At 42.0% G+C, this 25223-nt stretch overlaps 1 protein-coding gene across 1 annotated transcript in view; it reads right to left on the bottom strand.

Moving 5' to 3' along the window:
* Positions 1 to 25186, bottom strand: part of vgll4b (vestigial-like family member 4b) — a 50149-nt gene extending 24963 nt beyond the window's left edge. The window contains exons 1-2 of the mRNA XM_050039380.1: positions 25030 to 25186; positions 21798 to 21871 (exon numbers count right to left, since the gene is read on the bottom strand). Coding sequence (XP_049895337.1) covers positions 21798 to 21861 — 64 coding nt within the window. The 5' untranslated portion in view covers positions 21862 to 21871; positions 25030 to 25186. The remainder of the gene's footprint in view (positions 1 to 21797; positions 21872 to 25029) is intronic.
* Between the last annotated feature and the right edge of the window lie 37 nt (positions 25187 to 25223).

Genomic DNA, 25223 nt, shown 5'->3' with positions numbered 1-25223 from the left:
CCGTCTCACCCTCTCTCTCACGTACACACGCAGAACACAACTTCAAAACAACACGAAGACGGAGTGTACGCATCTATTTACACATGCACGTCTACCCTAACTCCCCCTTACACCTCCCCCTTTATTTCTCCTACACTCACAAACACACACAAAAGGCCTCTCCCCTCCCACCCCTCTAACGGGGGCTCTGAACTAAAGGAACATGGCTCTTGTCTCATTGGATACCCATTGTTTTCAGTTTCACACACACACACACACACACACACACACACACACACACACACACACACACACTCAGTGCAGACAGAGAGTCCATTCAGTGTGGCTGCTTCTACTACAGCTGGTGCCGCATGTCACAACTAACTCACAGGCTGAAACTCAGAGCAGTGCATCTGAAACAGTACGAGGCTGAAGCCGAGACATGTTGCTCATGTGTGAAATAACATACAAAAAAGTTGTTGCAGGAAGTCAGAATTAAATTGTTGCAGGCTTTGTAAAGTTCCACATTTTACAATTTTTCCGGAAGAATAAACCACAAAGCTGCGATCAAACCACTCAACTGGTTCAGGTGGGAGGCAAAGTCCATCCATGCACACAAACTCATATGTCACATGAACATCTTTACACTAGGTCAACAGAGGTCAGCAGAAAAATATCAGAGCCAAAACTCATCCTCTTTGTCTAAAAGCTGCCACACCAGTGCAGTGAATGAACAAGTAAAATAATGTGAAACCACACCCACACCTGTGACAATTACTGCCAGAAGTGAAAGTGACCAAAAGAATGTGTGCGGCCTGCACAAATAATAAACAGAGGTTAAATAAACATTCTGACTCCTACAAAAACAACAAAGTAGACATGACAACTCCACCTTTAAATGTTGGATTCCTTCAAATTTAACTTGTTATGCAGTGCAGTTAAAATGTTTTTAAGAGGTAAACCAATTTAACCTGAAGCAACTTTTAGAAGAGTCTAAAACAGACAAACAAAGAGAAAAAAGATACAAAGTGTAAACAATTTAACAGATAAGATCTGTCCTTGGCCATGCAACGAGGCATTTTGGAGCTCCCTCAGGCAGATAAAGATTTAATAGCTTTCCAAAATCTTCTTCTGGATGATTAAGACTGTCAAAGATGGCAAAATGTCCCGTCTCCATTCTGAGCTGTTGACCACCTGTCTGGCTCCTCAACTGCCCAACCTTTGTGTCTCTCATGCAGTGAATTAGTCAACTCAGAAGTAAATCATCAACAATCCTTTCGTCTATATTTACAACAAAAGGTGTGTTTCAAAAAAGCACTAACGATGCCATTATAAATAAAAAGACACCATGCAGTTTTCACATTCTCAGTTAGGGCTGAGCGATATAGAGAAAATCAATTATCACAATATTTTTGACCAGAAACCTCAATATCGATATTGAAATTTTACAGTAGGGTTGACTCTTAGTGCTCTTACAAAGTATTTAGCCTGCACAATTAGATTTTTTATAAATAATAATCAGTAATGTGGACACAAGGACTAAGTGGCAGAGAGCTGCATCAGGTCGGATATCCAGCAGCTGACCCTCAAAAAGGGGATTCATAGGTGGTGTTTTGTCTTAATTTCATATCCAGGTTCAGTTCTGGGTGACAAAACAAGGAGCATGCGGGTGGGACTGTGGGTGTGGATGATGAATATATTACAATAAACTGAGAATAATAATTTAATTTGATGTTTTAACATTTAATCCTTTGACTGGTGACTCTGTGTGTCTGCTCTGTCTTCTGTGCCGGCTGGAATATAAAAGCATCAGGTGCATTATGAACAGACATAGCCATTGTGGAGATGTGCTGCTCCATATTACAAAAATAAGCAAAAAATCATTTAATTACCTTCATTTTAAACTAAAATATCTTAGATTTACTGTCCTATAATGATCACTATAAACATTCTGCCTAACCAAATTACTTGAAAAGTGCATCTGAGTATAGGATTAGATCTGGTGTCAGAGGGTCGGGTCAGGTTACAGAACAAACTGTGCTAAGCAGGCACATAATAATACAGTTAGAACAGTCTGGTAAGAAAAATTACATAACGTCACTGTAATGCAGCCTTTAAAACCAGGAAAAGACACCACTTAGGATACTACGATATCCAAAGTCTCAGGTGATATCTAGGTTCATATCACAGTAAACATCACAATCTAAATAAAACAAATCGTATATACACTGTTTTTAAAATCACATGCATTGAAATTTTTAGACCTGGTCAAATTTAAAACTGCAATGATCATGTTTAAAGCGAGAAATAATTCACTTGACGAGGAGAGGTTGTGTTAGGGGAGTACATATTTATCTTGTAACACTGGGTGGTACTTGGACTGTAAATAAACTGGGTTTATTACTTATTTATTTAATTTGGTGGTAAATAGACTGGGGATAGTTGAAAATAAATTTGGGAATTTGTTGAAATAATATATGAGTTAAAAGAAGAAATGTGAGAAAGGGGCAGGGACTTGTAAGTTTTACTTCTACTGTACCTACTCCTTTTTGGACACTGTTATCTTTGTCTTGTTTGTATTTTATTGTGTTTTTGTGGTTCGAAATAAAGTCAATCATTGATTCATTCATATAAAATTGTTTTACTGCCTTTTGTCTCATATAACGTTTAATAAAAGCTTGCTTTTGGGAGCCTTTCTACATCAGTTCGGTTTGGTGTTGCTGCTGGTTATTAGCTTCTTAATTTGTTTCCCTGTGGCTGCTGCGTTTACTTCAGTGCACTCATTTGTCTTGCAATTACCACACACACACACACACACACACACACACACACACTTGACTTCAAATTAGCTTAAAAAGTGGAAACAGTCTCTAACACAAAGTCTTTGTTCTGGGGCTGGCATGCTGTAAGACTGAATAAGTACACTAAGGAGATTAATGGTTACACAACAAGTTGGTGAAATTCCACATCTTTCTTCCATAGGCAGGGACACGCTGTTACACATAACTTAGCCCACTGTGGTAATAACCATTTCTCCTCACTGTTTCCCCAAATTGCTCCGTTCAGCATGACTCAGACGTGGAGAGAGAGGTGCTCGCTATGGGGCTGATGACCCACAGTGATGTCAGCTGCAGAGGAAGGCGGGCTGTGGCATCACCGCTGCTATAAAAAATTCAAGTGTCCACGTAATTGAATGCAAAGCTTTGTGGAAAAGCATCACTGGCTCACTTAACCTCATTTTACTGATGAATAATTCATCTGCTACAGACATGAGCAGGTTTATAATATCCTCTGTCCTTATAAAAATAAGCTCTGGACCTCATTCATCCTATAAGTTTACTTTAAAATGAGATGGGTTTAGGATCTATGACTGCGCCCACCCATTCACCCATCTTTCAATAAGTGGTGTGGGTATACAACTGCTTTTCATCACTCCCTTCCTGTCATTATCCCCCTTACTTCCTGCCTGTATATTTATTTATCTAATCTATCATGCCACAACGCAACCACACCTACTAAATCCCCTGCAGTGTTGTGTGTCTCTCTGAACAGGTCTGGGCTTCTCTGGAGAGTGGGTGTGTCTGGATAACAACACCGCACAGGCCAGGTAGTGATTCATCCTAATGCTTTATTAACACGCTCCCGTGTTGTGACACAAACACTGACAGAATAAAAGATCGTAAAATGATGGTTGAGTGGAACAAAAAAGTGCTTCAGAGTTTCCCAACCTTGAATTTTGTCTTTCAGTTTACTTAATCAAACTTTATGCCTGGTTGAAAATGAATAAAGGAGGAACAGCTTGTTGTAGGTTTCTCAAGAGGGCCTAAACTTTATCACAAACACAATCTTTATTAACCCAGGGTGGATTAACAACTTTCACTGTGGCAGAGATCAAAGGTCAAATCCTTGATTACTTTATGGCGCCCTCTGTTGAAATACCACCACACCATTATCGGCTTTGTTTACATGGTGACATCATGCACTGAAGACATTTATCCCCTCTGAAATTCATAGTCTCAGCTCTTAGCGTCAGGGCGGTTACTCAGCTGTGACTTTTACACAAACTTCGAGGCCGTAAAAGGTTTGATTACGCGTATAATGCCTACAAACACCTGAGTAGGACAGACCTGTATTACAAGTTAGGATACTGTGGTGTTCCACAATTTTCAAACCATCTAGAAGTCAAACTTTTGACAAAGTCCATACAGATAAATCCCGCCAGCAAACAAACACAAGGTTGGCTTTCTGTGAAGACATTTACATCACCTCTGTGGCACTCAAAAGCACAATTACACAGCAGCAACCAGACACCAAAAGGTTGTTGGGAGTGTTTGGGTAGAAAAGATCCTCAACACACACACACACACACACACACACACACACACACACACACAGAGGAGAGGAAATATCAGGTTGCTCCACAGAAACAATGACAACAAGAGGTGATTGTGTGGAAGTGAAGCTATTCGTCATTTCCCACCTTTGTTGTCTGTGTGTGTGTGTGTGTGTGTGTGTGTGTGTGTGTGTGTGNTGTGTGTGTGTGTGTGTGTGTGTGTGTGTGTGTGTGTGTGTGTGTGTGTGTGTGTGTGTGTGTGTGTGTGTGTGTGTGGCAAATATTGAAACCTAGTGTTAACAAATCCAAAGTTTTGTTTGCTGTAATCATTTCCCAGGAACTTTTTATTTCTTGTAAAACTAGGTACAGTATCACTACAGTAGAATCTGAGGCTTTATTGGCCTAGTGTGGTGTGTGTGTGTGTGTGTGTGCGTGTACATACACACACACGCAGACACACACATATGTATATTATATATTACATATGTATATAGGAGAAATGAATGACATTGATCATCTTGTTACAGTGCAATGTTCTGCTGGGAAACTTTGCGTCCTGGCATATATATGGATGCTACTTGACGCGCTCCACTCACTCAAACACCGTTGCAGACCAAGCAAACCCCCTCATGGCAACATCACTCCCCGATGGCAGCGGCCCTGATGGCAGCGGCCCCGCAAGCAGGACAATGCGCTATGCCACACAGCAAAAACTGTTCAGGAATGGCCCAAAGAACGTGAGGTCAAAACATTGACCTGGCCTCAAAGCTCCCCAGTTCCCAATTCGACTGAGCATCTGTAGCACAAGAGTAAGATATAAAACGCAGCTTCACATATGAGGATTTTCCTTCATCACCAGTACAGATATTGACACACTGTACTCGGCTGATACTCATACTCGGAAGAAGTACATTTCCTGTACTGGATACTCGTTTCATCCAAGTACTCGGCTCAACCCTACTAACTAAGCTAACTGCCGGGCTAACTTCCAAGTATTCACTGTAGACACTGTAGGCTCTTTCTGAGGATCTTGAGAGCCACCTTGAGTCGGAGGTGAGTCAGCAGATAGTCTGCCACAACGAGTCCTCATGTGTGAACAAGCCTACGAGCAAGTCGCCCCCTCGTCTGTGACTGGGACTGGATATCTGGCATGCTAGAAAACTGGAGAAGTGTGATACGACTGACAAAGAGCATCAGCCAATGAGAGGCAGGATACGTCCCACACCAGCACGCAGGAGGACGGAAGAAATGTGAGGAGGACAAGCTGCAGGGTTGCCCCTTGCCAGGTCCGCTTATTAGCCGTGACTTTGGGCTTGTTTCTAAAGTGGAGTTGCTTATTTGGGCTTGCTCTCTAAACATCACCTTTCTCTCTATGTCTAATTAGTTATTTATACGCATGATAGTTGCATCTTTTGGGCTTGTTTCCATAGCCCTGGTTGCTTGTTTCTCTCCCAAGATCTGGCAACACTGACAAGCCAGCGAGCAACAACAACAACAATGGCGGTGTGCACAGGATCACAGGGAGCGTGTTGTGTTTGCACCCAGGCCCTGGACGCAGATCTGATTCAACACTGGGAAGAATATCCATGCCTTTACGATGTGTCGTCTCCAAGTTTGGTGACGTCACAGCGTTATCTGGGGCTCTGTCGGAGAGGGCTGAGTGGAGAAATCTTGCGGTGTGCACACACAGGTCGTAACGCAGTTGGCGAGACTCCCGCTGACAGAAACACACGTCGCCAGGTATGAACACTCAAAAGATTACGATAGTCTCCGCGACGCAAAATCATTTTTCCGACCTCACCTGCGCAGTGTGGGGGTACATGCCAAGAAACATTACGAACACAGAAAATAAAAAAATACAGCCAGTGGGCAGAGTCTCTGCAGAAAAATAGGCCGCCACACACTTGGTGTGGGTCGTAACTGATGATTAACAGAGATTACTTTGGAATGAGTTAATTGGTTTTTTTTATGGAAAACCTGCATAGTAAATCTTTAACCACTAGGCCATAAGGCGCCCTCTCATATAAAATGTGTGTATGCCTTATGAGAGTTTGGTCAGCATTAGTGACCCTCCATTTAATCGTCAATGCTGGTATAACATCTGATCTGTTCATATAAAGATTGAAGTCATAATATTGTTCTTCTAAGTCTCATTAAAGTCCGAAGCTGTGATCCTCAACCAGAGTCGACACATTTCATCCAGCTGGAATGAGGACCACATGGACACATGGCAAAATGTTCTCACAGCCAAGACATCATCTGTGTCCTATAGTCTGTCTGTTTGCTGAGCAACCTGCCTCACTCTTCTTTCAAACTGACCTGCTGTCTGCGTGTACTTTTTTTCTCCTCTCTTATACAGTCTGAACTCACTGCTCTATTGATTTAACTCCACTCTTCCCTCACAATGCAACATTGAGCCTTGGCAGCCTTTGTTAAATGTCCATCTTGAGCCTCTTCTTTCCTCTAAATCTTTTTTTTCTTCCAACTCTCCGACTCTAATTGTAAGTGCTCTCCGTCCCTCTATCTCCTCCTACCTCCTAGCCTGCCAAATTTTGTTTACAGCACAAACAAAACACACATAAGGCAGACGGTTGATGCGCTCTCACCGTTTGGCGATGCAAGGTTGGCTATCGACTGTGTTATTACAAGTATGCAACTGCCTGGAACACAACTCAGATCTGATTGTGAGATGCAAATCTTTTCTTAGCAGCAGGCTGAGACTCTCACGTCTCGCATGATGACAGGACAGGTGCAAAGGAGAAGTCTCTTTCAAACTAAAATTTGGGAAAATAATGTTATCTAACTTTGACATAGACAAATTCTGGTCAGTGTCTGTTTTGTTTCTAACTAAAGGAAGATCAAGCATTTCATATACGCAACATCAAGCAGATCTTATTTCTGGTAATGGAAAATGAGCCGTGCCTCCATAGGCCGGTGAGACCTATGACAACATTCTCGCCGTGCTAACAATTAGCTGGTACAAACTGACCCCAGGGGGCTTATCATTTATTGGCCAAGACAGCTCCTACGTGGGACAGCAGGCTCGGTGCCATTACCACTCATGTTCTGCATCTGTGCCTGGATTACAGCCTCGGCATGTTCAGATGCCGTCAACACAACCTTATCGCTGGATGCCAAGACTACAAATACAATACATACTTCTCTGAGAGGAGTATGTTCACACAGACTATCCATGTACCACCCGTCCTATCTTCTTTAAAGGAATGTATATTCTTGCACAAAATAACATTGAGAATACTTTCTGAATACCATATACTGTGGGATAAATACCACCCTGGAGTCATTAATCAAATCAACTGACCTCATTAATCACAAAAAAAACTCTCAGCAGGAATATTTTTTAGCACTATGAAAGGTTAACTTTTTCCTTTGTGGGAGGCTTTGCAGTCCTGTTTCATTTCATTCTCAGTAACTATGGCGAATGCTATCAAAAAGAGAGGAATGTAAAGTATGTGTGGTCAGCACGGCTCTGAGAAAAGTTCCCTCGCTAAGACAGCAGAGCTGGTATGGGACCAGTAAGCGTGGCATTTACTGAGAGCAAATGTAGGACATGAGTTCTTACACATTTTCAGTCCAGCAGCCAATATTGAGAGAGGTAGTCGGAGCCCTGAGTACAAGAAGCAATCACTCTTGTCAGGTGAGGACACATAAAAACCTGAGCATCTGACTATTTGACTCAGACAACTGTTAAGAAAAAAGTGCATACTCCAATTATGGTGCCCTAACATGTTGTTTATCACGTCAAAATATGGAAAAGTGGAACGGTCATTGCCAGGATTTTTTTAAACAAAGTTTTCCACCATTGGCAAACACAGCTTCCTTCCTTCATTCCTCCAACAACCTTTTAGAAAAGGTCAGAATAATGATATTTGCACTTATCCAAAACCTACTGTTATCTAGGTCTTTCATAATGTTTAAAAGTGTGTTTCTCCTTCCAACCAGAAATGTGGGCTTTTCTTTTGAGCATGCATCTCTACCCCACAGCCTTGCAAACTGTTGCTGAGTTGGCTTGTGTACAACAAATCCATGACATTACACAGAGCTGACCATGAACATGCAAGATGCCGTGTGTGGCAAACTGCGGTAAAAACTCAGCTGAGACGCATATTCTGAATGCACTGGATACATGTCATAATAACACCAGCATATCCCACGTCTTCATCGGAAAATGTTTCATTTGGAAAAGGCCTGATTCGGAAAATCCACACAGAATATGCTGTTTGCATTAAATTCGGAATATTGTCATATTTGTAATATTAGTGGAATATTAGTGTCCACAGAAACTTCTTGCTGTCAGGTGGAAAGCATCAGCTGGGGCAAAAAGTGTTCTGTGAGTTCACAATGACAGGGAAGGCATTACAAAGGAATTTAACAAATTAAATTTGGGAGGGGAAAAAAAAATCACTTACTGTTTATATCTAAATGTAGATGGAACAACAAACAGCCGGTAAAAGTAAATCATTTAAACCACATGTTTTCAAGCTACACACAAGTATTTAAGAAATGAGACAACTGTCTTTCCACAAGTGAGAAAACATGAACAAACCATTAAACAGTGTGAAGTGATTACTGGTGTGTAAATGTACGTCTGGAGAAAAAACAACAACACAGTTTTACTTTTTTTGTTTTTTGTCGAAGTGCAAAACAGAAATGCTTGAACAACAGGGGTCGATTGTATTTAACCTTGTGACTTGCAACTGTGACCCTCTGACACTTGACCTTTGACCCCGTGACCATGGTGACCCTCTGCCCCTCTTAATTCTTAATGGCCGCCCACTGAACCAAGACACTAACAAAGCTGTGACACTGACGTAAGTGCCTGTGTGTGTGTGTGTGTGTGTGTGTGTGTGTGTGTGTGTGTGTGTGTGTGTGTGCAGAGTAGTGAGTTAAACTGCAGTGGGAGGTGTATCTAGAGGCACAGAGAGATGAATGTGGGAGGGTAAGACAACAAGAGATAGACTGATGGTGAGGAGGAGTGACTGGGAAACTGTCACTTCCCACAACCAGCTTTTCAGTTATCTTGAATAGGAAGCACTGAACAGATTTATTTACACAATGTTCACATTTAAACCAAGTCAAGCGCTCTTTGAGCAGCATGACTGTCCAGTTAGCTGCACAGACAACTCACCTCTAGAGAGACCTGTGCATGTAACGACTTAAATCCCCATTCTTTTTGATAGAAACTACATATACACTTATAAATAAATAAATATACACTTGTTATAGTGCTTCACTTTGTTAGCACAATAGTTCGACATATTGAGAAATGCACTTACTGAGGGGATCCATATCTCTCTCATGTCTGTCCGCTAAATATGAAGCTATCAGCCAGTTAGCGTAGCTTAGCATAGGCTGCATTTTAAATCCCATACTATCATGCAATTTAGTAGGCTAACAGCCTACTAAATTGCACTTTTGACTGAAACCATTAGTACTTGAATTGCACACTATTTACACTGAAATATTACAGTATGCAAACAGTGGACACTACGCCAACGTCAGCTGGTCTATCCACCACTATAATCCTGACCTAAATATCTCAAAAGCTATATGGATGATGAACTTTGGCACACACATAAACTTTATGTCTGCTAAACATCAGCTTGTTAGCATTTAGCAAACTGAAGCGTTATCTAGTGACAAGAATGCCGAGGAAATACACAAATTCACCTGCAGTTCGCATAACAGCCCTAGTAACATTACTCCTATGGATGTGATGAAAAAACAAAACTCCAGAGGGTCATCATTCTTGCAGGTGTCAGTAGAGCTGAACTGGTATGGATTATCATGGTAATACGTATCCAGCTAGTAAGGAGGCTCTCAGGAAGTGGCATGGTAAACACAGCGCAGTGGGTCCAAAAAGATACTGCTGTGTATGTACACAAAAGAAGGTTGAACAACATATTGGCCGTGTGGTGCATATGCAATTTCGTCTGCAGCAAAAGTGGGTGCATTCCGAATCTTTTACCTTTTACTTTTACTTTTAGTAGGCACTGCAGCTGCCCTTAATAAGTACGTACTGTTGCATGCAGCGTGCACACAGTCGGGACATACTACTTTCTCATAACGTTACACCCTGAACTTTGACCCTCTTGCTTTTATATCCGTCATTTTTGAGATAAAACAAACTCCACTCACCAGGTTTGCCAGAGACGGAGAGCTCTGCTTACTTTGCAGTGTATGTTTAACTTTAAAGTTATAACTGCACAGATTGTAGATTTTAATATATTTGCGACAGTGAAATTACATCTGCAGTTCTCTTTCATTGTTATTTTTATAGTAATGTCCTTTGGTTGTTTGTAATATTTATGATTATTTTGTTCCCTTCAACAATCAATATTGCTATTATTACTATTCCACTGGTCATCAGTCATCAGTCATCTGTCCGTCACAAGCTTTCATCTGTTTGCGGCTCAGTCAATGTGAAGTATTGTTCATGGCATGAAATTTGAAGTTAAAATAAAGAGTATGAGATTTGGAATGCAGCAGATCTTAACATTCTCACTGAATGTTACCTATCTTATTACGTATTTTCCACTGCGCAGAGGATTGTGGGTCTGAATAGCCAGAAAGGCATGCTGGCTTGCATACTGCAAAATCGGACTGGATGTAGTACAACATCGTGGTACTTTTGGCATACTGTATTTGACATAATATGTGTTGGGACATACTGAAACATTTTCTAGCATACTATATAGTGTGTTAGTATGGGTACTGGAACACACAAAGTGTTTCTTGGGGACAGCACAGTGACTTCCTGGAGTCTTGTTGTCAGTGTGAGGTTACCAGCAGACTCCAGGAAGAAGCCAGGCAGGCTGTTTCCTCCTGTTTGCAGTTGTTATACTGTACTAAGCTGAGCTAACTGGCTGCAGGCTCCAGCTTCAGACTGAACAGACACATAGAAGAGTGCTTTCAACACTGAAAAAATGTTCTGCCATTAAAAGTTTTTTACCAATAGTACGACGAACAAGATAAAAAGTTACTTCAGTTTTTTTCTTAACAGTCAGGAGTCCACAAAAAGAGCAGAATGACCAATGATACAAAGTACAACCCAGCAAACATTTGTCTGTGGGGCCCATGTGGGTGGTAAATGGAATAGAAATGGGTCTTATATTGGATTGTACGCAGGTTCCATATTGCTCCAATGCCAATTGCCCACATGGGCAGGTTTACCCAAGTGGGCCCCAGAACAGATGCCTATTTCGGGCCCATACCCACTTGGTACCTAGGTAGCCCTAGCTTAACCAACATGGGGCCCACTTGGGTAAACCCACTCTTGGGCATGTGGCCTGGAGCCAATATGGTGCCTGTGAACGGTCACATATAGGGCCCATTTTTTCAGCCCATTTGCTACCCACATGGGGCCTGCATACAAATGTTGGCTGGGAAGTACTGAATTGAAAATGTTCTAACAAACACCAAATAGTTGATGAACTGGACAACAAGTCATTATCATGTGTTAAAGTAAAACAGTTTGACCCTGAGAAAGATCAGTGTGTGGCCAGTGCATTATGGTCTTGCTTTCTTTTAACAGACGCAGTGTGCCCTTGCTGCACTATGATTCATAACAGGGAACTTCTGTGATACTTTATTATTTGACCCACAAAAACCATTTAGAAGCAGAGGGGTGGACACCACAGTCCCTCAACTCCTGTTTAAAGGATTAGTGTCTCAGCCAAGGGCAATGGCAGCATTCCTACAGTAATACCTCACACACAGTAAATGTCTTCTGTGATGAGTAAAAAGGGAGATAAAGCTGGTGTGAGAGAACAACAGCAGGAGTGTAATAATGAAGTCAGTGTTAAAGTGGGACAAGCGTTACACCGCCTGTACATCACTTTGACCTGTTCAGCCATGACATCGTTATAGCCTAGCGCTCATAAAACTTTACTGATAACCAGGATTTATCTCCTGCAGACTCCTTGACCCACACAGACACTGATAGCAGCCGATAACTCAAACACTGTTAACAGTTAATGACATCATAGTGCTCCATTTATCAATAAACGGCAACAGGCACTGACTGCAGGACTGATAGGGGAATAGGTAATAAAACACTGGTGGTGTTCAAGACAATAGAGCATGCAGTCTTTCATGCATACACCTGTGTTTTCAACTTTTATTGCACGCACACACAGAGCCACAGCGTTCATGCACGACCACACAAGATGCCAGTGTGCGCCACACTGCCCCCTACTGTTTTGTTCATGACTGTTGTGTTTTGTGCTGCAGACTTTCCGCTATCAGTTTTTAGGCATGAATTACAGTCAATCACCGATTCACACACTGGATGGCGTGACACCAAAACGAGACACCTGCCAAGCTGCAGACCACTGTTGGAAACCAACACACAACAAGCCCGGGTGGTTATATAGCACAGTGGTTCCCAACTGGTGCGTCGCCAGTCCATTCTGAATGACCGCAAGTGACTTGCAAATGTATCAAGTTTGTAAAAAACACACTTTATTTTGAATCACAGTGAATTTCCAGCACTGAGCTTTTATTGTGAAGTGCCGTTTCCTGCCGTAGAGTGAGTGACTAAAAGAAAGCTACTTGACAGAGACAGCAAACTAGCTTGACGACTCCGCCAAATGCAAGTATGAACTAATGACTAAGAAGAAATCTGGACCCTGTGGCTGAAACCAGTTGGAAGGAACCACTGATATAGCAAGTTACTGCTTTGCTGCTTTTTAGGTATAAAACGTGGGCATTTTTATTGACCCGTCACTGTTTTTCCAGCGGCTTTTTTGGTGGCAGGGACTGTGCTCCCCAAAAAATGTATTTTGAGCCAAAAGATGTTTTTTCCTAACCATAACCAAGTGTTTTTTGAACCTAGACGTAACCACACATTAACCACAGCATTGTTACAACATAAAATTTCAATGTATCTGCTACATAATAACATGCAAATGTAACGTATGCATTCCTTGCAGAAACATACAATGCCAACAATTTTCTGGCAGTTCGGATGACAATGACAGATGAGTGAAAAAATAAGTTAGTCTATAATACTCCAAACCAAACCAATCAACTTTCGGGTGCAAAGAATTATTTAAAAGAGCAATGTAGCTGCAGTCAATTCCTTCTCAGGAATCAGTGGGCAACATTAGGGAGTTGCACAGTTGCACACAGTAAATGTCACGGTGTGTAAAGAGTCAATACTGACAGGACCTTCACACACACTGCTCACACTCTGGGCCAAGACAAGTTATATTACATCTGAATGGGTCACTTGGCTTTAAGAGGGCTATCTGTAAAAGTACTACAAGCTGTGCCATCTCCTGTGAAGGAACATTTTGTGAAACATGCTTATTCACTATGTGGTCAAGATTTAGAAGACGAGAAGACTGATACCACTTTCATATATGTGCAGTACTGGAGCTACAGCCAGAGAGCCGCTAGCTTACCTTCAAGCACCTCTGAGCTCACAAGCTGTTTAATTCATACAAAAACCAATGCATAAAAAACACATGTTGCCGTTTTACAGAAGGTTATGTGCTGGACTGGCTGGGCTGGAGTATTGTTATCATGCAGTTGCAACAGACCAGCAGAGACTCCAGGAAGTATTCCCTTACTGTTGAACAGATAAACACACTCACACTGCTCACACAGGTTTTAGTGGTCCTGCAAAAAGATCATTGGCTGCCTGAATTTCCTCAAAGCTCACCATCTTATCTGTGTTACTAAAACATCCACAGACCACACCATGTGTTAAAGTTTAATCTCCCCTAACTTCAAAAACACCTTAACAAGCCCTGCAGGGGAGATGAGTTACAGAGGTGGAGTTGTTGCTCACCATCTGCACGCTGCCACTATTACGTCTCCTTGTTTAACACCTGTGTCACGTAACGTTGAGGAATACCTGTCAGAAACGTGGACAAGCCAGAGGGCAAACCCACTCCTTGCTGTAAAGCTCCACACACACACCCAAAAACCCAACCCATTCCACCCACAGGCATGAGTCCTCGGTCAAATTACCTCTTACACTGAATGATGTTCGCCTCCAGCAGAGTTTAGACAAAGTGCAATGATGCAATCGCTCCGATTTCACTTTCAGTGTTTATCTGACTTCACACCACTGAGCACTGACAAGCTCTGACGAGTCTCGACTGCTTACTTACTGAGAGGGCGTCCATACAACACTAAAAGATTCATAATGTGGAAAGTCTGATTAACCAAGATTACAGTAGTTCATGCGCACGCTTTGAGTGAGGGCATCTGAGACTAAGACTACGGCAGGAGTGAATTAGGGTTTGCCTGCTTGCCCAGTGTCAGAATCTGATTTCATACAATCTGTTCAATGCAAAACATAGTCCCTACACCACAGTCCAAATTTTGCCCCAAGTTGGCCATCAAACGAAATTTAAATGTTACAATCCTAACCCTTTGCCCTAAAGCCTGTCCATGTTTGACAAGTATTCAGTTAAATGTTTGTAAAACAGTTCAGTTGTTCAGTCATAGCTTGTGCTTCCAATGAGCCGCTTCATGTTAAAATGTGTTAAATGTGTATTTAAGTCATATTTAATAGGTATCCTCCCCTGCAGACTACACACGTCTGGCATCCCCTGAAGCATGCAGCTAGCATGGCCTAAAAACATGAAAGAAGGTTCATAAGGCCATGGCGATGTTAACCCCTCTGAATCATTCTGAGCTGAGAAATATCATGTTAGTGTGTGAGTACATTTTTTACTAGATTACCCACAATGCTAAAGGGAAACATTTTAACACCATGTCAACAGTGATGAGGAAATTTAGACAGTGGGTATGAAGTATCTGCAACACATTCTCACTCCCTACGCTTGGTTAGTGGCCCGTCACATCAAAATATGACGCTCTCCTTACCCCTACTGTGTCAGTTTCTGTCGTTCAGGGACAGTAGGTCAATTTATGCTCCTTACATACATGGTCTCTTTTTTAAATAACTTCCACGGGAACACTTGTTAAATGTATAGTCTTTTTCAAAATAGACTTACAACATAGGAAAAAAAACCTTTGTATTTAGGGTTACTTCCCGAGGATAAGGCAACAAAAGCAGTGGTTATGTTTAGAAAAAACATCATGGATTGACTTAAAATAAGTACGTTTGTTCCGAACATATTATAATGCCACGTGATAGAACTGAGGTGACACGGTGCTACAGTGGGTAGCATTGTCGCCTCACTGCAAGAGGGTTCCTGGTTCAAACCCAGGGTGAGGGAGTCCTTCTGTGTGGTGTTTGCATGTTCTCCCCGTGTCAGCGTGGGTTGTCTCTGGGTACTCCAGCTTCCTCCCACAGTCCATGCAGGTTAACTGGTGACTCTAAATTTCCCGTAGGTGTGAATGTGAGCGTGATGTGTCAGCCCTGTGATAGTCTGGTGACCTGTCCAGGGTGTACCCCACCTCTCGCTCAATGTCAGCTGGGATAGCGTAGTGTCAACAGATGCTGTGGCTAAAATCACACAGTCCAATGCAGCCTTGCATTGAACACAATACATTTAAAGGTCCAGTGTGTAGGATTTAGTGGCATCTAGTGTTGAGGTTACAGACTGCAACCAACTGAAATTTCTCGTGTAGAAGAAATACGGTGGCCGACGCAATAACACAAATGGCCCTATCTGGAGCCAGTGTTTGGTTTGTTTGTTCTAGACTGCTGTAGAACAACGTTGTGGACTCTGTTGTTATGGTTGTTTGTCCATAACCTACAATATGGACTTCTCATAGTGTTATTCAGTGCCAGAATGAGACTGAGCATTACAGAAGGGTCTGTTTTAATGGACTGCTTCCCTTCACCGAGAGCTAGGAAAACTGGGGGTGTTTGAACAAACCATGGAAACTATAACAATGAAGGGGGGATTCTGTAAATGTGTGTGTGTGTGTGTGTGTGTGTGTGTGTGTGTACTTTCTCCAAACAAACAAGCAGGATCTCAGAGTACAGCATGTGAATCTATGCGTGTGCAGAAGTAGAGCAGAGGGCACCGTACAGATCTCAGCCCACCACCTTCTCTTGGCACCACTTCATCTTTTGTTGTGGTTCCTGTCAGAAACAAAAGGTCCATATTCCATGTCTTCAGTTGGGCCCTAAACCACCAGCTCTGTTTGGAAAGACTGGCTTTGATCTGACATCCAAGACCCAACTAGCAGAGTGAGGGCTTACTGCCTGGGAATGTCTCTCAATTCACACTAAAACCAGAAAAAAATTACTCTGAAAACGTCTATATTCTAGAGAACTCTGAGGTACAAACAAGAATATTTCGATGTGTCCTTGGAGCTTGGCCTGCAGTGAAAACAGACTGTTTAAGGTTGATCTCAAATACAGGTTTGCTTCCAGGGAAGGGTGGAGCGCACGGCAAGATCTTCCAAGTAGCCACCAAAATTGCTATGGAGGGGTGACGGCAAGTATTAAGCATTTCTCCGCATTCACCATTAAATATAAGGCACAGATTACTTCACTGCTTTTTTAGTGTGTGTGTAATTACTGTACACTCAAGGTCGCTGCTATTTGACTTAAGACCTGTGATTAGTGTTGTTCACAGACAGCCTGTCCTCCAGCCAGAAGGTGGGAGTTCAAACTCACTGACAGCAAAGATGTGCGTGTATGTGCGTGTGTGTGTGTGTGTGTGTGTATGTGTGTGTGTGTGTGTAGAGGAGATTTCACTTATTTGTGTACACTCAAATCAATGTAGAAAATAAACTATGATGGCATTTTTGTCACGCTTTTTCTATTCGAACAAAGCATAAAAAAAGGTTGCGTAAATTGCTGCGTTATTAAAGCCCTATAACGTCAACTTTAGTTTTGTTGATGACTTTTTAAGCCCCGAGTGTTGCCTGCAGGTGTTAAAAAAAAGACATTTTGACATCTCCTATTAAACCATATATCCGATTCGTACCAAATTTTCAGTGGATCATTACTGGACAAAGTTTGTCAAAAATGATCAAAAGCTTGTTGATGATTCATCAAGCTTTGATGATATTGACCAACTTTTGAGCCAATCATCACAAAACTTGCAGGAAATGAATCTCAAGCGAAAGCTCTGTCAGGAAGACGACACTTTTTCAAGCTTAGGCTGTAACTTTCTTTCTCACCCTGCCATTCACTCGCATGCTCATGCTCTATCTCACGCTGTCAGTGTTCAGGGCTGTCAATCAAGTCATCTGCTGTTCTACAGCTGATTTACAATCAACCAGTAGCACAGCAACACACCTTCTCCATTAGCCTATCATCTTACTGCTACTCATTTGGTTCATTTTCTGCCCGCAGTCCTTGCTGGATGCTGCAGCTGTGCGTACCCTCCACCTCCCCATCACCACCTAGTCTTCCCGAATGCAGCCTCATTTTGCCTCATCAGTCATCAACCAAAGTCATCAGCCACCACCTCCTCCACTAGTGTCTAGACTCCATGGGGTGATTTATATTTATATTGCTGCCAATCAGATGTCCCATGATCACAAATAATTTCCCTCTGGTGTCTAAGTGCCAAAGACTTATGTTAAATCTTGTCAGCCGAAATCATCAGTTAATCTATCGGCCACTAGGGGGCACCACAAATGTAAAAATAAATAAATAAATAAAAATTAAAAAAGTGGGATAATACAAATCATACTATAAATAACAAATTGTTGATCCAGTCATTACAGCACTTGCAGGGAGTGTTGATTTCTAATGTTGAACCGCATGTGTAGAATTATTTTGAAATCAGTCCACACGGGGGCGCCACCAGTGCCATCATTTCCAATTGCCTTTTGCAAAATTTGGCCATTAATCAGTTAAGGTTTGTTCAAACATCACCAAACTCAGTGGACTTTTTAAACTAAGACATTATAGCATCTCCCCAAAATGTTTCTGCAGTCAACCAGTAGACAGTTTTCTTTTTACTTTCACTACGAACTGCAGCAGTGCTTACAAAATATGTACTGTCACATGGAGTATGCATACAGTTGGAACATACTACTTTGTCATAATATTGCACCTAGAACTTTGACCCTCTAGCTCATATATACGACACAATCCATGGCACGAAATCTGAAGTGGAAATAATGAGTATGGGATTAGGAACGCAGCAGATCTTAACATTATCACTGAATGTTACCTATTTTGTTACGTATATCTTCCACTGCACAGAGGATTGTGGGTCTGAATAGCCAGAAAAGCATGCTGGCTTTTATACTGCAAAATGCTACCAGATACAGATTGGCATACTGCATTTGATCTAGTATGTTTGGGACATACATCATCAACTGGCAAACCCCAGGGAAAAAAACACTCACTGTTACTTCCTGTTAAATCTTGAGTCCTGTGAGCACATTGTAATAATAATAATAAACATTTCTGTCACCTCCGCTCTTTCCTCATCTGGGTTATGGTGGCTGGTTAGACAACACGAGAGAATTTAGTGAGTGTACCAAACTGAAGTGTTAAAGTAAGATGGACACACACTTCCTGCTGCTATCAACCTATTTTAATTATTTTGTGTGCAAATAGCAATTTGAAATTTGACAGCAGGAAAAATCTCAAAGGTTTAACAAAAGTCCAAACTTTAATAAAAGCTATCGTGGACAGAGTTTTCATTTTAGATAAGCGCTCATATCAAAGCAGCCTTAATTAATCCAGACCAGGCCAACAGTTCTGTTTTAGGAAATTACTGTGGTATATTTCCCCCTTTGGAGCCGAGCAGAGCGACCTGGGACCAATACATTATTCATGACCTGTAATTCCATTTTCCTCAAGACAGCATTTGTGTAATTTTCTGAGAAATTCATTTCCAGCAGAGATGGGTTATCTGCAGGAGTGCCGTTTAAATAAACTCAACAATGATTTTCACTTCAGCCTCTAAAAGCTGTGAGCTGCAGCGCCAGCCCTGACAAGCCCCACTCGGTTTTGCTGAGTTACAGCGGCTGTCATGAAGGCAAGCCTCTCCCTGTTCTCCACTCTGCTATTAAGTCCTGCACAGGCAGCACAAAGGCTTGTCATAAATGCAAACAAGTAGGCAGAGGCTATTGACTCAACTGCCTGGTCGACCTGGTTGGCCGACTGACTCGATGTTAGTTTGGCAGACTAGCTGGTTGGTTGACTAGCTGAGTGGGTTGGCCGGCTCGCCCGTTCCTCCTGCACTATTGTGGAAACAGGTCGAGTGCATTGTCTTTGGACAAAGAGGCCATGCACGACCCAAAACAAAAAGTGACATCAGCCCAGAGGAAAAAACAAAAACACTGCAGGGGAGCGAGGGAGCAGAGGAGGAGGGGAGGAGAGCTCCCAGGCCATTTTACTCATGAGTGCAAGGAAGCTCATATTCAGCTCATTTAAGCCGAAGCATTATGGGAACAAAGCGGTGACACGGGAGACATTACAGCTGAAGGTCTTTCTAAATATTCCCAGTGTCTCCATACGCCAATGAACACAAGTTGATTATCTATAACTTCTCTATATATACACAGTAAGTTGTTCAATTATTTTGCATCTCTGAAAAAGACTTTCTATGCAGAATTTAAAAAAAGAAAAAAGAAAAACAGTGTACAGACTTTTACAAAAGTAATCTCTCTCAGTCATCACTTATGACCCACTAGAGATGTGTACCAGTGTATCTATCTGCACAGACTCCGCCCTCTGCCTGTATTTTCTTATTTTTTCTTATACCCCTTTTTCCACAAAAAAATTAGCACATGTACGCAGGAAATTTAAAGCAGGAAAACCCACTAACAATAGCCGACAGACTCCTTTGCCTGTAGACCAGAGCCGTGTTCAGCATCATTAACGCGCTGGAAAACAGGGCTAGTAAACAGTAGACTGCAGCTTGGAGGCCAGTGAAAATGTGACAACTCCATGATGTATGGACTCTTTGAAGAGAAGACGCCCCCAAAATATAAAAACTTTTATATTTTAACTCATTGTTAGTACTGTGTGTTTCAAATTATGGAAAACCAAATGTGCCATGGTCACACAACAGACAGTCATAGTTTCTTTAAAACTTAGTGCAGATCAATAGTATTAGTAACAGTATTTTGTGGAGGCGCATCTTTGACAATGTAATGATGTGCCGGAAAAGGGGTGAAAATTAGAGCCACCACCGTGTTTCATGTTTCTACCATTGCGATTCGGAGCCAACAGGAGCTGGAGCTGACAAATATCCATGACCGCTGCAGTGTCATTTGTCCTGGAAATTAATGCTAATTGTAAACTTTCCTTTTAGATACCAAAGCCAGATGTTAGCGGGTGTTAGTGGGTTTTTTCTCCACTGGGAAAGAAGCTATATTTTGCTGTGTTCGGGGCGTTCCTGGGCACAGCCACAGGTAAGGTCAGGACTTTATAAAAAGGTAGCGACCAGGTGCCAGTAAGCAGCACGCATCTGAGAGGAAGCTATGAATCTCTCAGACACAGCGCCAAAAAAACCCACAAATATAGAGGGGCAATATGCCAAGCAGACAAAGCTGGGGTTGCTTTTACTTTCACTTTTGTTGGCGATACTGTAAACAGAAAGTGGTTAACAATTCCTTCATTTACTTTTAGATAAGGAACTTGAAAAACTTGTTTTTTCAGTGTGAAATGGTCGTAACAACAGCTAGCATGCACTTCTTCCAGATTTCAAAATTCATTTCTTTTAATGGAGTTAAGTAACTTTGTTCCTGTGATGCTTGAGGGATTTCAAATTCCTTCACACCAACAAATTCACACGTATATACAAAAAAGTCACAAATCCACCTGCTTGTCACTCCCAGCTTCTTTAAATGTCTCCTCTACAACAGTCAATAAAGTGCTGCACAGCCACAGAGCAATTATTAAATCCATGACACACCATCTGCCAAGCTGTCAAAGAGAATACTATAAAACAACAAACTAAACTTTCAGCTCCAAACGGTGCTGATTGATTATGATTAGTATCTACTGAATGTTAGGTGTCCTATAGGCTTCACTCCACTGGCCGTGGAGAGGCCTGCTGACAAGGATTGGCCATTTCTTCTTAATCTCGGAAGGAATTTTTTTTCAGCAACTCCACAAGTCCTCAGATATGATTAGGAGAGGAGGAGGGAACGAGAGTGGAAGACGGAGGCAGGGAGACTGAGAAGATGGAGAGAGGTCAACCAGACAGCGACGCAGACACAAAGTCAGATACAGATGGAGCCAGAAAGACGCTTAAACAGAGGTAGAGACAGATAATGAGACAGAGAAGCACCCCACCCTGATTCCAGTGAGAGCAGGTTAACACAGGCAGGCAGCTGAGTTGTTTAAAAGCAGTGCTGATGGCCGTTGAGTGCGGTTGGTCTTATTTGCCTGCGTATCAGCAACCTCAAGCTTGCACTGCACAAAGACGGCTTTTGTCTTATGGCAGAAAACAGGGCCGAGGCTTATGCCTGAACATTATGTTGCACTTCATCAATATGCAGCGCGACTGTAATCATACAGATGGTTCCTCCACAGGACAACTTTTGACAGCAGGACAGAGACAGAGGGAGCAAAATTTCTTCTGACACACAAACACAAGAGGAAACTTACTTTCTTCTTCATTCGCATGAACAAATGATGCTGCTCTTGACAGAACATCCAGTGGTGTCTCCATGCTTGGATACCTGCGGGACAAGAGGGGAGGACGCTGTGCTGAACATGAGAGCTGTGTGGCTTTTTGTCTCCACGGAGCATTTTATACAAAAGAGGAGTTCACATTTGATAGATGTCACGTCATTAAGAGCTCCACAGGCCTGCCATTACAATCACAAAGGAAATTACTATTATCCTATTAGGCATGGGATGTTATAGAAATCTCACGTCACAATTATTCCTGGCCAAAATAATTGCAATTCATGATATTAGGCCCATAATCATCAAAATGAAACTCTCAAAAAGGCACACAGGAAACATACAGGAATCACTTTACTTTACATTTTGTTAAGAAACTTTTTTTTTTTTGCATCACGGAGAAGACAGATACCTTTCTTAGTAGAAAACAAAAAACTTTTATTTCAAATGTCAGCATCTTTTGATATGAAATATGCCGATGTTTGATTTTGTGTTCGTTTTTTTAGGTTGTCGTGTATGCAGCCTGTTTTTGCAGAGTCTCTTTTACTGTTGACTGCTGCTGCTGGACACAATATTCGTGATCATTCCAATACTGGAATTTCATCATGATCAACTTCTTATGACTGCTTGTTATCACTTTCCGCATTAAAATCTCGAATCATCCCATCCCTAATTCTTATTAAGCAGTTTGATGTTTGTCAGCACCCAAACCAATATGATACCTGAGTTTTAATGAAGACACCAAAATTACATTTTTTTGGTGGCATAGGTGTACAATAATTATGTTTTTCTCCACAACCGTTTCACAAAATATGCCAAACTTCTCAGCGCAGCAGTTTTAAGTGTTGTCTTCATGGGATAGTTTGTGGGATTTAGTGACATCTAGTGGTGACGTTGCAGAATTTAAACATCTCCTGTATGTGTAGGAGAACTACATCGGCCGAGGCCAAAGTGTGAAAAAGCAAATGGCCCTATCTCGAGCCAATAGCCAATTTTACACTGCCTGTTGAAGGCAGGAATATCTTGCTGTTATGCCACCTTGCCGTTCTGTACATAAGGTACGATGGCGGAAAGAGAGGACAGAGTTGTCTCGCCTCTGAGCCCCCCCAAAACAAGGTCTGTGTCAAACATAAAGCCGGAAAGATGTAACCATGGGTGGAGCAGGCGTTTTATTATGTTGGTGACCCACAACGGGAGATTTAAAAAGCTGTTAGCTGTTAGCAGTTAGCAGCTAACTCATAGAAGGAGAACAGCGGTGGTAAATTGGGCAAAAATGGGATTCGGGAGCTCCTCACCCTCCGAGCAGAGGATGAGATCAGCTACCATATAACAGAGAAGGTAAATGATTGTGACTGGCATGTTCTGCCATTGTTGTTGTTTAGAAAGCGCTACCGATGTGTATGTTACATGCACACATGTCACACCCGTCATGCCTCTTTTGATTTCAGGATGCCAGTGTATAAACACACACTGGAGGGGAGTGAAAGTTAAGGCGGCAAAAGTGCCTAAACCTAACCAGGTGCTTTTGTTGCCTAAACCTAACCAGGTGTTTTTGTTGCCTAAACCTAACCACGTGCTTTCGTTGCCAAAACCTAACCAGGTGTTTTTGCTGCCTAAACCTAACCAGATGTTTTTGTTGCCTAAACCTAACCACTTGCTTTCGTTGCCTAAACCTAACCAGGTGTTTTTGTTGCCTAAACCTAACCACGTGCTTTCGTTGCCTAAACCTAACCAGGTGTTTTTGTTGCCTAAACCTAACTACGTGTTTTTGTTGCCTAAACCTAACCACGTGTTTATTGTTGAAGTAAAAAAAAAATGGCAATTTGCAGTGTTGTACCGACGTAGTGCGTGAAAAGAAGTGTATTTTGAATGAAGACAATGCATGTAACAGGTAGAACTTGACAAGGTGTCCCAGAACGTCAACAACCCACGCACCCAGGGCACCTTTCACAGCGTATGTGGACGTGGAAAGTCTGGACCAAAACCTTAATGTATGACGAGGTCAGAGTGGGAATGTGTCTTAACAAGATTCGGGGAGCAGTACATATTTGTCATTTTAGCTTAAAAATACTTCAAGTTTAATCATTATTATCATTTAATCTTTAAACAATTAGTAAAATAATTGTTGATTAATTTTCTGATTATCAACTAATTGATTAATTGACTAATCAATGCAGTTCAAATACAGACTTGCAGGGACCATTCTGCATGAGTACTGCCGATGATACTTCTTTACTTACACTAAAGTTATGTTTGAATGTGGAACTGTATGAATTTCTTGATGAGGGTTAAGGTCAGCGTTGCTCCTTTGACAGGGTATAAACAACCTACATATTTACTGTTACTGTCCTACAGTTTGTTACATAAATAATGACCTTAGTGTGATGTTTTGGACCCCATCCTTCCAAAAATGTCCGCATTTTTTGGTGGATTTTTGTCCCTCAGTGCTGAGCCTTCAGTGTAGCTGTGCTATGAGAGGTATTTGTGGAGAAAAACGCTCCAGCGCGCTTCTCTTCCCTCTTTCTGCATTCCTGAGATACCTTTCCCTCATTTCTTCAGGAAAACAGCGTTTGCGGAAGATTATCATTAAAAACTCTTCCTGCAGCCTCAAACTAAGCTGCAAACACTTTCAGGGTTGTTGTCCTGCAACTCGTCACAACAACACCGCTCTGTCTACGTGGTGCGCGTGAAGAAAGGTGACAAACTTTTACTGAAAACGTGCGTAAAAATGACGCCGATTATTGTTTTTATTATTAGAAATAGGAGCAAGTGCGTCTCTTGTTATTCCCACCAGTGCTGTATTTATATCAGCGTGACTCAGTGCTTCCTTATCGGTCCTTTAAGAGGTGTCCAGACAGAATAAAAGGCGAAATACAGCTTTAACTTCAATGTGTCCTACACTCACAGTACAAGAGACACCGTAAATGTCCCCAGATCCCTGCAGGAGGACAACATGTGGCTTAAAGGGGTTTCTTGACGTGACAAAGTTTGGGAACCCGCCAGACCCGCTTCATATCGTGAATGAAATGTTCACCCGTCACATTACGAGGCAGATATTATTCCAGCTCTGCCCTGTGTGTTTACACCCCAGTCTTTATTTACAAGCTGAATATTCCACAACTCTCTGAATGTGCAGAAAGAGCGCACTCTCATCCTACAACCCCCGAAACAATGTCAGTCAGACACAACTTCATGTTTACAGCACACATACCTCCTTCAAGCGCCACTTTGGTATCTTCCAGTGTGATAATATCCACACAGAAAAAACAAACAAACAAACAAAAACAAAGCAGTATATTCCACAGAGACACGGGACACAAGCCGCGGTCACACGGAGCTGTACAGGCAGAGACAATAGTAGCAGAGCTGTCGGGACAAACTTGGTTGTAGGCTAAACGAGGAAGA

The sequence above is a fragment of the Epinephelus moara genome, chromosome 24, assembly GCF_006386435.1.
Source record: "Epinephelus moara isolate mb chromosome 24, YSFRI_EMoa_1.0, whole genome shotgun sequence".
Classification (NCBI taxonomy): Eukaryota; Metazoa; Chordata; class Actinopteri; order Perciformes; family Serranidae; genus Epinephelus; species Epinephelus moara.
Note: the sequence above shows the minus strand (reverse complement) of the source record. Positions and strands in the feature narration are given on the sequence as shown.